Source organism: Mytilus edulis, chromosome 4 (genome assembly GCF_963676685.1).
Source record: "Mytilus edulis chromosome 4, xbMytEdul2.2, whole genome shotgun sequence".
NCBI classification, from domain to species: Eukaryota; Metazoa; Mollusca; class Bivalvia; order Mytilida; family Mytilidae; genus Mytilus; species Mytilus edulis.
Genome location: NC_092347.1, coordinates 4,513,691 through 4,527,262, shown reverse-complemented (window position 1 = coordinate 4,527,262; position 13,572 = coordinate 4,513,691). Strand labels below are relative to the sequence as shown.

General features: G+C 31.7%; 1 protein-coding gene across 1 annotated transcript in view; it reads left to right on the top strand.

Moving 5' to 3' along the window:
- Window positions 1-13,572, top strand: part of LOC139521668 (mitochondrial import inner membrane translocase subunit TIM44-like) — an 18,881-nt gene extending 5,309 nt beyond the window's left edge. The window contains exons 5-15 of the mRNA XM_071315170.1: window positions 1,004-1,072; window positions 1,396-1,545; window positions 2,733-2,802; window positions 5,956-6,022; window positions 7,023-7,108; window positions 8,217-8,309; window positions 9,376-9,500; window positions 9,965-10,015; window positions 10,389-10,478; window positions 12,089-12,199; window positions 13,324-13,572. Of these exons, the coding sequence (XP_071171271.1) occupies window positions 1,004-1,072; window positions 1,396-1,545; window positions 2,733-2,802; window positions 5,956-6,022; window positions 7,023-7,108; window positions 8,217-8,309; window positions 9,376-9,500; window positions 9,965-10,015; window positions 10,389-10,478; window positions 12,089-12,199; window positions 13,324-13,443 (1,032 nt within the window). The 3' untranslated portion in view covers window positions 13,444-13,572. The remainder of the gene's footprint in view (window positions 1-1,003; window positions 1,073-1,395; window positions 1,546-2,732; window positions 2,803-5,955; window positions 6,023-7,022; window positions 7,109-8,216; window positions 8,310-9,375; window positions 9,501-9,964; window positions 10,016-10,388; window positions 10,479-12,088; window positions 12,200-13,323) is intronic.

Below are 13,572 nucleotides of genomic sequence, written 5' to 3'. Positions count from 1 at the left end.
GAGAAACATTTATTGACTTATTAAATACTTATATTAGTTCTCCTCAGTGAAATAGAGGGAAACTATTTAAAACGGTAACTGTGTTTGTATACCAGATTAAAACCAATATGTGACACATAACAAGACAAATTCCATATACCGGTATACATACATTACAGTTGGTGTCCATTGGACGGACTGACCATTGGTCCATATTTCATGGCTCATAGGCTTACATTAAGTTCTTATATAAAAATAAGGAGCTGTGGTATGATAGCAAATGCAATGAGATAACTATCCACCAAAGTTCATTTGAAGTGGATGTAAGTAGTTATAGGCAATCATATGTACAGTACAGCCTTCAACAATAAGAAAAATTTACTTAGCTACTTACATTGTATATTTAGTTTTTAATAGGTGTGTAGTTATAGGCAATTGTATGTAAGGCCTGCAACAATGAGAAAAATATACTCAGCTACTTACATTGTATATTAAGTTTTTAATAGGTGTGTAGTTATCATTAATTTAGTGACATTTAATCAGATAACTATGTGTAAAGATGAATATAGCTTCTCATTGATAAGGCACTCTGTTAATACTGTTATTTCTTCTCAGTTACCCTATCTCTGGGTTGTCGAGTGTAGCTTTACTAGGGATCTCTTGTGATTTTACTTTTTTCTGTCATCATCACTCTTTCTTTTATATTGTTTTTTATGCCCCACCTACGATAGTAGAGGGGCATTATGTTTTCTGGTCTGTGCCTCCGTTTGTTCGTTCGTCTGTTCGTTCGTTCGTCCGTCTGTCCCGCTTCAGGTTAAAGTTTTTGGTCGAGGTAGTTTTTGATGAAGTTGAAGTCCAATCGACTTCAAACTTGGTACACATGTTCCCTATGATATGATCTTTCTAATTTTAATGCCAAATTAGAGATTTTACCCCAATTTCACAGTCCACTGAACACAGAAAATGATAGTGCGAGTGGGGCATTCGTGTACTGAGGACACATTCTTGTTTATTTATATTATAGGAAAATATAGAGAAAGAAACATCTGGTCTAAAAGAGAGCTTGAAAGGAGTTAGAGAAAAGGTGTCAGAGGTAAGACAAATTCCTGCATGGAATGAAATTTTTAAAAACATAAGTCCTATGATCTTACAAATATTAACAAAAAAGATAAATATCTTATATGTACTAAAAAGGATAAGCTTTACAGTATTGAATGAAACCTCACATTAGAAATTAAACAATTGCATACCACAAGATCTATGAATATTAGAAATTTTTAGCAGTTAAATTTAAGTACATTCATTTAAATAAATTTAAATGACTTTAAATTACAATCAAATTTGTGTTTTGTCTTCAACCAAATAAACCATTTTTACTATACCTCAAAGTGTGATAACTGTTAATGTTTGTTTTAGACATTTGAAGAAGTACAGAAATCAGATATTGGTAAGAAGGCAGGAGAGATCACTGAAGAATGGAGCAAGACAGCTGGTAAAGCTGCAGAGAAAATATCACAATCTACACAACATATATCTAAGACAGCATCCTATAAAACTATATCACAGGTTTGTCATGTTTATAGAGAGAAACTCTCACAATCTACACAACATATATCTAAGACAGCATCCTATAAAACTATATCACAGGTTTGTCATGTTTATAGAGAAGCTCTTACAATCTACACAACATATATCTAAGACAGCATCCTATAAAACTATATCACAGGTTTGTCATGTTTATAGAGAGAAACTCTCACAATCGACACAACATATATCTAAAAATTGAAAAATATATTTGTATGACGTTGGCATCGTCAACATCATCGTCATCCGAAATCATTTGGTTTTCGCACTATAACTTTAGTATAAGTAAATAGAAATCTATGAAATTTAAACACAAGGTTTATGACCATAAAAGAAAGGTTGGGATTGATTTTGGGAGTTTTGGTCCCAACAGTTTAGGAATTAGGGGCCAAAAAGGGCCCAAATAAGCATTTTTTTTTGGTTTTCGCACAATAACTTTAGTACTAGTAAACAGAAATCTATGAAATTTTAACATAAGGTTTATGACCTGAAAAGGAAGGTTGGGATTGATTATGGGAGTTTTGGTCTCAACAGTTTAGGAATTAGGGCCAAAAAAAGGTCCCAAATAAGCATTTTTCTTGGTTTTTGCACAATAACTTTAGTATAAGTAAATAGAAATCTATGAAATTTAAACACAAGGTTTATGACCACAAAAGGAAGGTTGGGATTGATTTTGGGAGTTTTGGTCCCAACAGTTTAGGAATTAGGGGCCAAAAGGGTCCAAAATTAAACTTTTTTTGATTTCATCAAAAAATGAATTATTGGGGTTCTTTGATATGCCAAATCTAACCGTGCATTTAGATTCTTAATTTTTGGTCCTGTTTTCAAATTGGTCTACATTAAGGTCCAAAGGGTACAAAATTAAACTTAGTTTGATTTTAACAAAAATTGAATTCTTGGGGTTCTTTGATATGCTGAATCTAATATTTTTAATATTTGGGCCCGGTTATCAAATTGGTCAACATGGAGGTCTAAAGGGTTTAAAATTGAACATTATTTGATTTCATCAAAAATTTAATTCTTGGGGTTCTATGATATGCTGAATCTAACCAAGTATTTAGATTTTGGATATTGGACCATAATAGGTAAATGTCCAATGGTTCAACATTAGCAATGTGAAAATAACAATATTTTTTTTTGTTATATTAATAATAATATCTTTGTAACAGGGTGTTAAAGCTGTAAAAGATGAATTTGATGAAACCACTTTATCAGGAGCAACACATTATAAACCACCAGGTTAGTATATATACTTGTTTCAAGTTATTGTCAAGCTTCAATAAAATATCAATGGGGTATTTGCAGGGCTCACACTACTTCAGAATTATAGGGAGAAGTGACTTCTCTTTTTGAAACTAATAGGGAGAAGTGGTGAGATTTGAAAGAGAAGTGCTCATTCCCACGGTGCGCTACAATGTTTGGATTTTACTATAGTATAAAGGGTCATATGTAAATAATGTTCTTTTTATATTATTCAATTCATATCTTAGTATACAATTAAAGTAATATTTCAAATTAAAAGTTGTTTAAGTTTTACTAAGGTTCTTGTAAGAAACTACCAGCTAAATATTTAATATCTAGCACTAAATATATATTTTTTTATTTTAAAAAATGTAAAGAAATTATAATATATCAATTACAATTTAATTCAAATCTATCTTGTGTATGAAATTCAGTGTTTCTCATAAAAAAAATATATAAGTTATTAAGCCGAGCCATAATATAATTAATAGTCTCAGAGTTAAGCAACTTTGAAACAATCCATAACTAGAGGCTCTCAAGAGCCTGTGTCGCTCACCTTGGTCTTTGTGCATATTAAACAATGGACAGATAAATTCACGACAAAATTGTGTTTTGGTGATGGTGATGTGTATGTAGATCTTACTTTACTGAACATTGTGTGCTACAATTATCTCTATTTATAATGATCTTGGCCCAGTAATTACAGTGGAAAATATTTTTTTTAAATTTACCAAAATTTATGAAAAATGTTAAAAATTGACTATAAAGGGCAATAACTCCTTAAGGGGTCAATTGACAATTTTGGTCATGTTGTCTTATTTGTAGATCTTATTTTGCTGAACATTATTGCTGTTTACAGTTTATCTCTATCTATATAAATATTCAAGATAATAACCAAAAACGGCAAAATGTCCTTAAAATTACCAATTCAGGGGCTGCAACCCAACAACAGGTTGTCCAATTCATCTGAAAATTTCGTTGCAGATTGATCTTTACCTGATAAACAATTTTAATCATTGTCAGATTTGCTCTAAATGCTTTGGTTTTTGAGTTTTACCAAAAAAAACTACATTTTACACCTATGTTCTATTTTTAGCCATGGCGGCCATCTTGGTTGATTGGCCGGGTCACCAGACACATTTTTTAAACTAAATACCCTAATGATGATTGTGGCCAAGTTTGGAATAATTTAGCCCAGTAGTTTCAGAGGAGAAGATTTTTGTAAACGTTAATGACACAGGACGACGCCGGACGCAAATTGATGGGAAAAGCTCATTTGGCCTTTTAGGCCAGGTGAGCTAAATAATATAGGGAATTATATACACCAATCAATTAGATGTAACCAAAAGTCTCTTAACCCTTTCCTCCATAATGACGCCTTTTGACACCACTCCCTTTACTCCATAATGACGCCTTTTGACGCCTGTGTAGTACCTCAGTTGAAATGCTTTGACTACAAAATGTCTGCAACAGACTTAAAAAAAATTGTATCCAATATGAAAAGGATATTCATGAGAATTATCTAACTTGAATTTCATTGATGAAATATTGGTTTTCACAATGCATTAACACTTTAAAACTGAAGATTTTTTAACTGAAAAAAATCCTATGCGAATCAAGTATTTTTAAAAAAAAAATTCATGGAGGAAAGGGTTAATGCGTGTGAAATACGTAATTTTCCCCTTTGGGATCAATATTCTTCTGTCAGTTGTTCCTTCCGTGCGTCCATAGTAATTATTGTAAAAGTATGGATTTTGGTCATAGCTGGTCCGGTTCAGATCCGTAGTTTAGAAATCAGTCAATGGCGGACGAATGCAGGAAAATTTACAAAAATAAACGATGTTTGACAAGTTATATGGAAAGGGGCATGGCGTTTTTAATGCAATAAATGGATTAAACATTTACTGGAGTCAACTTTTATCACGTTTAAATGAAGTAACAAACTTATTTTGCCGCCGAAATTAAGGTTGATGTATGTTTTCGAGTAGCAAACACCGGAACTTGCGGAAATGCACGAAGTGATAAAAAGTTGTATTACCTGCTACACACTGCAAAGACAATGCTTAAACCTCTTTTCTTAAGATAATGAATCGTTTATGTCTAAATTTCTTTAATTACCAATAAAAAATTGATGTTTCATCAACTTGGTAAAAATTGAAAATGTCTGATGACAGAAGCGACTGAAAGGGAGTATCGTCAAGAACTGGGCGACTTGTTTTCACTTTTGGGGGTTGGGGAAAGCGAAGTGACGGTCGGGAAAGCTACTTCTTTGCCCAAGTCGCCTGGTAGCGTGAGCCCTGATTTGACACAAGTTTTTTTATGCCCCTCCTATGATAGTGGAGGACCATTATGGTTTCTAGTCTCGGTGTGTCTGTTTGTCTGTCCCTATATTAGGTTAAAGGATTTTGGTCAAGGTAGTGAAGTTATAGTCAGAGCAACTTGAAACTTGGTGCACATGATCATTACGATGTAAACTTTCTAAATTTTATGCTAAATTACAGGTATGACCCCGATTTCATGGTCCATTCAACATGGAAAAGTGATAGTGTTTAACCAGTACATTCTCAGGTTTAAGTGTTTGCTTAAGGAAGTTTTGTCAGATCAGTTAAAAAAATAAAGTTAGCTGAGGATTTTCATCTAGTGACTGAATATGAGCAACATGTTTATAAGGTTTTCCATTATTGTTGCATTTTAACCTGCAGTCAACCTAATGCTTCTCTACATGTTTCTATAAATTACTTCAAATTACTACCTACTTTATAAAAGTATGAGTTTGTTTCATACCATTAAACAGTTATCAATTGCATTTATAGGACAAATATTTGATAAAAAAAAGAAACTTGAATTGTCTATTACCAATATATGACTCTTAAAGTCAAAAAGTAATGTTTCCAAATTGTAGGAGAAATTATAATTTTATTAATATATGCATAAAGCAGACACATCCGGTATATTTAACCTTTTTACTGACAGCATTCTTTCAAGATGTGGAAGAGTTTTGTACCTCCTAGTAAGCTTGATAATATCATCCAAGTACACTGACTGGCGATTCTATTTTATTTTAAATCATATTTTGTTTCAATTCTCTATCTTCACATTTAAGCTGGAATATGTACTTTAACACTAAGCTATGATATCATTTTATTCCAGCCAAATTAAGGATGAGATCAGAGTTTGCCATGTCATCAAGAGACGACAGACATGTAGATGCTGATGAGTAAGTAGATATAGAAAGATAATGAGACAACTCTCCCCAAAATGACAAATGTAAAACAATTCATACCAGAAAAATAACGGCCTAATTTATGTACAAAAAATGAAAGAAATACAAATATGTTACACATCAACAAATGACAACCACTGAATTACAGGCTCCTGACTTGGGACAGGCACATACATACAAAATGTGGTGGGGTTGAGCATGTTAGCAGGATCCCAACCCTCCCCCTAACCTGGGACAGTGGTGTAACAGAACAACATAAGTATGAACTACAAAAAGACTTATTTTCACTGTTGCATCAATTGTTTCGATAACACAGTATGTAAGGTAACATGTACCAATTTGAGTTGAGGTTACTACTGTGATCCGAACAGGCGTGGATCTTAGATTTGAAGTTTGTGGTTGCTTGACACTTAACATTTTTGGGGCAGAAGAGAGAGAGAGAGAGATGGAAATTACTTTATGCCAGAAATTGATCAATTTAAGGAGAGGCACACTTTGGGCAATATTATTTATTTCATTTTCCCATATTTTTAGTAAAAACATTCAGAATCTAAAGGACTATTGGTAATCTCATTGTTCGTACACCAAAATGAAAATAACATTATGTTGTTGGCTCAATTTACTTTGTTTAGAATGTTTTAAACCAATCAGAACGTTTTGGTGTACACTTTTGAAAATATTACCCAGAGGGTATTAGATTCTGAAATGTCAATTGGCATAACAATGACAGCAGCAAAGGCTATACCGTATTGGTAAGAGAATGTCATTTTTCTTCTTAGATTAGTTGCATGTGAGAATCAGTTGGAAAAGAGATTTTACTGCATTTTTGAGGCTGATGTTCTTGGAAGTACAAATAAATATTAGTTACATTTACATATAATTATAAGAAAAAAACAGAGTTATCTTAAAAATATTGCAGTGTTTTTTGTCATTATTTCTTGCTGAATGCTAAAAAATAAACCTTAACTGTGGCAAACATTTATTATAATTTCAGTGAGTCAACTGGTGTGGTTCTCCATAAAGATTCTAAATGGTATCAAAGTTGGGAGAATTTTAAAGATAATAATGCTTATATGAATAGTAAGTATTGATATATTATTATTCTATAGGGATGAACTAGTAGTCTTGACCAATATTTTTCATCTTTAAAGATGACACCTTCAATTACAGAAGCTTTTTGTTTATTCTGGATAATTTACAAACACTTTTAAAAGTACAATAAATGTGGCTCATATGATAATTTGGTTTACAGGAAGTGGTGTTAGTATGGTGACATTATAATGTTAGTGATAGTTATCAATAAATAATCTGGATCATTTCTCATTGGTCATTGTTTTCCTTTTTAAACTGTTTCTCTCTGAGAGATACTTCTTCCAATTTTGTCTTAAATATTGTGAGATTTATGATCATGCATGGTGTAAAAATATCCATAAAGATGATTTCCGCAAGTATGTTGTGGTGTTTATTATTTTTCTGACTTTAAAATTCATTTCTTTGATTCTTTTGTGAAGTTATCTTCAACACTAACTTTAGGAGTGTGCTATATTGTAATCTATTTGTTTGTACATCTGTTTGTTTATTCTTGTGTCAGCCTTTTTTGGTTTTATTTTTCTCAGGATTTATAAAATAAAGTTTATGCCTTTATTATCTTAAAAAAAATATTTATCAATTATGGACTTTTGACGAGGTCGATATGTTATATATGAACCTGTTCAGATTATATTGACAGAGGACAAAGTCCGAGTGTCATTACAATCTTAACAGGTTTATATATAACGTATTGACTGAGTAAAAGTCCTTAATTTATATATGACACATGTGAATAATGTATTTGAAAAATGGAATTCAATGTTCTTCTGTCAGAGTATTTTTAAATTTTATTTTGCAAGATTTAGAACATGTATTGAAAATACAAATAAATAAGATAAACTTGTTTTTATAATAAACAAAAAAACACAGTTTTTTTCTGTTTACTGTAGAACAAATAAGAATTCAAATAGAGATCATTTCAGTCCACTTTCAAATTTCCTTTTCAAATAATGCCAATGTGTACGATTTCTACTTTCTAGTGACAACTTGAGATTTATTTCATAAAAATTGTTGGAAAACATCAATTTATACAGCTGTGTTATATTAATCATGTATTAGTTTTATAATGTATTAAACTGTTTTTCTTTTCTTTTCGCAGAGGTGTTTGATTTAAAGATGAAATATGATGAAAGTGATCATTTATTAGTCCGAGGAACAAGATTTTTTACAGATAAAATGGGTCAATTATTTGGTAAGTTTTAGTTTATTGAAGTAGCTACACTACCTACCTATAACCCAAAATATGTACTGTGGATTCATTTATTTTAGTAGGTACCAATTTTTGTGATTGAGGAAAACTTGTATGTTCTTGGATATCTAATTTTATGGTTTTGGCCAACTCTGCATACATTCCTTTTGAAAATTTGCGATTCCTTGAATAATTTTAAACTTATGGTTCCGTTATACACATGGAATACACAAAAATTTGTATTTAAGAAATAATGAATCCACAGTAATCGTATTTACTTTTCAATAGTTTATGCAGAAAACATGTCTTTTTGTGTATTGTCTTTTTAACACATTGTTTAAGCCTCCAAAATATTGCTTTACATCAGTTTGTCCACTAAAGGGGTACATGATTTGTTTACTGAATTAAAAAGTTCTGGTTGGCCAGATCAAAGAAATTCTGTTTTGTCTGTTGTTGGAATAAAGTATCCAAATCTGATTGCCTGATGATAAAATTTATATGGAGGTAGTTGACAATCATTCCTTGTTATCTGGTCATTGTCACATGGCAGTGACCTATGTGCTGCTCTTCCCTTGGTCAGGTTCTGTTTCAGTGTAAAGTGTGTTCCTCTGTATAAACTTAACATGAAAGGTTAAGATTGCAAGGAGTAGACGTGACCTTATGTCCATCTGTCATATGACCATGACCTCAATTTTACACTCCAGTTATGTTTTTAGAGTGTGGGCTTTTCCTCAGTAAGTAAACATGGTATAAATTGTTTGAAAGGAGTTTTCTGTCTGTGCTGCTGAGAAATTATACATGTGTTACAGAAAAGCATGATTCTGATTTGAAAATCACATTGTCTCCTCTGGTTTCAATCAATGGTCCTTTGTACTACAAGTCAGCACTCTAACCTACCTAGCTCAACCGCTTACGTCTGGGTAAGTGTTCACTTCTTAAGGGAAGCAATCCGGTCACACATGAAAGCTGAAAGAATTCTGCTTGCAAGTAATAATTACATGTAAACGAACATGTGCACCTTACCTTGTGTAACCAGTACCTTACTTAATCTTTTTTGTTGTTGTTCTAGGTGGTGTATTTAGTAAAACAGAACTGTCTGATGTATTAACAGAAATTTGTAAAGTTGAACCAGATTTTGATAAAGAAAGATTTTTAAAAATGTGTGAAAAAGAAATAATTCCTAATATTTTAGAGGTAAGTTTGAATAACATGAGGTTTGTTGTTAACATCACTGAAACAGTTGACCAGCAACACCAGTCAACAATAGTGAACTTTTATAGACATCTATAAAGGGTCAACATACCGTCTTAAATGATGAACAATGTATGACTAGCTCTTTAAAATGTCTATGAGTAGTTTTGATTTCATTCAAGGGAATTAGTCAAATACATGATTCTGAATTCTAAATATACCAACAAAAATCCCCACTGCAAGACAAGTTAGCCAAGAAAGAGCACTTTATTACATTGATATTTCAGCACTAAAATGAAACTAAATAAAAAAAATGTGTGTAATGCAAAAGATTGCACACAAATGATGAAAGTTAGCTCAAAGCACTTTATTTTTTTTATAACTAAATCCATACTGCAATTTATTTTTTATTTGGCTTTCATTTGAATAGATAATCTTAGGTTCTAATAGTATCCTGTTAATTGTAGGCAATTGTCAGAGGTGACTTAACGATATTAAAAGATTGGTGCTATGAAGCAGTAAGTATGAATCATTATCATCGGCATTCTATAATTATATTTCATAAGCTATTTTCTATTCATCATAAAACTTTGCTCAGTGCTTGGAGCACACAAATCATGCTCAAAACATGTGATTTCATTCAAATTTAAAAGTGTATAAACTATACGATATCATATTCCAAATATCTAAGCGACATCTTAGGAAACAACAAAACTACGCAAGAAAAAAATTTAGGCGGATAAAAAAAAAAATAATAATCAGAACAAAATCAATAGGTCTTTTCAAGGAAAGGTGGAAAGACCTAATAATCAGAACAAAATCAATAGGTCTTTCCACGGAAAGGTGGAAAGACCTAATTATTATAAATTTATTTACCTTGCTTTTTTTCAGCCCTTCAATGCATTAGCAGCACCAATTAAAGAAGTAAAGAAAGCTAAATATGTAATGTGTTCTAGAGTATTAGATATAAATAACCTTGATGTAAGTAACTCTCATTGGTACACCAATTTCAGATTGTCTACCTTTGCACGAAATAAAGTATTTTCTGTATTTATACCCCACGCAACGAATTTGCGGAGGGTATAATGTTTTTGACCCGTCAGTCCGTCTGTCCGTCCGTCAGTCCGTCCGTCCGTCCGTCCGTCCGTCAGTCTGTCAGTCCGTCCGTCAGTCCTGTTTCTTGTCATCGCAACTCCTCTCAAACCACACAACAGAATTTCACGAAACCTTTTCAGATAATAAGGACATACTATGTAGTTGTGCATATCGACGGGAAATTGCAATTCATTTTTTTTCTAGGAGTTACGCCCCTTTGAACTTATTTACTTTAATGTACTACTGCAACAGTTTGTCATCGCAACTCCTCTCAAACCACACAACAGAATTTCACGAAACGTTTTCAGATAATAAGGACATACTATGTAGTTGTGCATATCGACGGGAAATTGCCATTCAATTTTTTTTCTAGGAGTTACGCCCCTTTGAACTTATTTACTTTAATGTACTACTGCAACAGTTTGTCATCGCAACTCCTCTCAAACCACACAACAGAATTTCATGAAACTTTGTAGATAATAAGGACATACTATGTAGTTGTGCATATCGACGGGAAATTGCGATTCAATTTTTTTTCTAGGAGTTACGCCCCTTTGAACTTATTTACTTTAATATACTACTGCAACAGTTTGTCATCGCAACTCCTCTCAAACCACACAACAGAATTTCATGAAACTTTGTAGATAATAAGGACATACTATGTAGATGTGCATATCAACAGAAAATTACGGTTCAATTTTTTTTCTTGGAGTTATGCCCCTTTGAACTTATTTGCTTCAATGTAATTCTGCAACAGTTTGTCATCTCAACTCCTCTGAAAACACACAACAGAATTTCATGAAATTTTGTAGATAATAAGGACATACTATGTATATTGACAGGAAATTATTATTCAATATTTTTTCTTATACAATTTTTTTTCTTATACTTATTTAATTTCTCCAATGACAATGTGGGGACGTGGGGTATGTGAGCATGCTCACTAAGGTTCTGTATTTTATTAAGCATCACAACAAAAAGTGTTTATTAATAATTGATCAACCAGCATGATTAGTCAGTCTTAGAAAATTACGGATATTGAAAATGATGTATAAAGTTAAATATGAGTACACAAATTAAACATATTGAAACAAAAAAGAAAAACAGCTCTACATGTTTTGTATTGAAATATAGGCCTGTTCTAGAGAAAATTATGCGAAATCTTTGGAGGCATTTAAATTTTGAAATGACTAGATGGTGGGGAAATTCTGAAAATTTTCAGTCATGCTTAAAAGTATACAAACATGTGTTGTTGTTTTTGGGGCCTGAAAGCTAATTCAAAGACACAATAAAAGATTTCATAGTTTTCAAGGAAACAATATTTTGTCTTGCATTCAAACAAATATAGTTATGTAAAGAGAAATTATTTTAATATGCCTTCTATAAGTTATTGATATACATTATAAAGAAGCTGAGAGAAAAGGAAATTGTTATGCTAGAATAAAGAAATATTGATAATTTGTTTATTTAACAAACTATAAATGATTGTATTGTAGTTAGCTGCTGGAAAGATGATGGAACAAGGACCAGTATTAGTTATAATGTTTCAATCACAACAGATTATAGTAGTTAAAGATCAGAAAGGCAATGTTGTGGAAGGGGATCCAGTAAGTACATTAAAGAGATAACTGTATCGTATTGTAGCTCCAATAGCATCAATTGGTGATTTGATGGTTGCAAATAAAGTTTACTGGTGACACATTAGCTGAGCAAGTAAACAGGTATCTGCTACCATCAAACGATATTGCATTAGAATTGTAATTCTATAATCAAACAGAAAAACACAGAAGTTTACCATACTTCAGCTTCATAGCTGTATTTAAAGTCTAACATTAGATCCTGAAAATTACATAAATTTTGTCTTTCTTTTAACTTAGTACTGGGAGTACAAATATTTTGCTTGAAACATCAAATCAAGTATTTTGATTGGTTTATTATTAAGTCAAAGTACCATAATCTTACTTGAAACTTTTTTAAGCATTTGCATAATTGAATTGAAAATTGTGGGAAGGATGCTTGAACGAGCATTTTGACCCGTAGAATAGTTAAATCAGTATATCATAACATTTAATGAAGTTGAACAGACATAGGGAGAAATATAAAGTTAAACAGACATAGGGAGGAATATAAAGTTAAACAGACATAGGGAGAAATATAAAGTTAAACAGACATAGGGAGAAATATAAAGTTAAACAGACATAGGGAGGAATATAAAGTTAAACAGACATAGGGAGAAATATAAAGTTAAACAGACATAGGGAGAAATATAAAGTTAAACAGACAAGGAAGAAATATAAAGTTGAACAGACATAGAGAGGAATATAAAGCGTTTCCTGTATATTGAAGAGAAAACAGACTAGGTTTAAGGGTACAGTATAACAAAATCAAAATTGATTTGATAATTGTATCTTAGTTTTCAAACGTAGAATAAAAGGAGGTAGTTATTTCAAATTGACATGTCTCTACTACTGCAAAGTTTAATATATATAGTTAGTTGAAATTGACATGTCTCTACTACTGCAAAGTTTAATATATATAGTTATTTCAAATTGACATGTCTCTACTACTGCAAAGTTTAATATATATATATAGTTAGTTGGTTGGTTGATTTTTCAGTGCTTCTTGTCCTGCAGCAAAAGAGTTATTCTTTTCAACGAAATTTAAGATGAAATTCATAGAACTTAATAGATTTGATGATGTATGTAATTTTTATTTCTAATCTATCTTTCAGGACAAAATAATGAGAGTAACCTATGTTTGGGCTTTATGTAGAGATCAAGAAGAATTCAATCCAAGAGCAGCATGGAAACTATTAGACATTTCTGCCGTAACTGGTTCACAATTTTTATAGCATTGATTCAATTTAGGAATTATTTTATAGTCAGTGCTGTGATAACTAAAACAATAATGATGTATTTATGTATGTACAAGTGTATGAAAAATAGAAATGCAAGAAATAAAATTAAAATGATTGACAAAA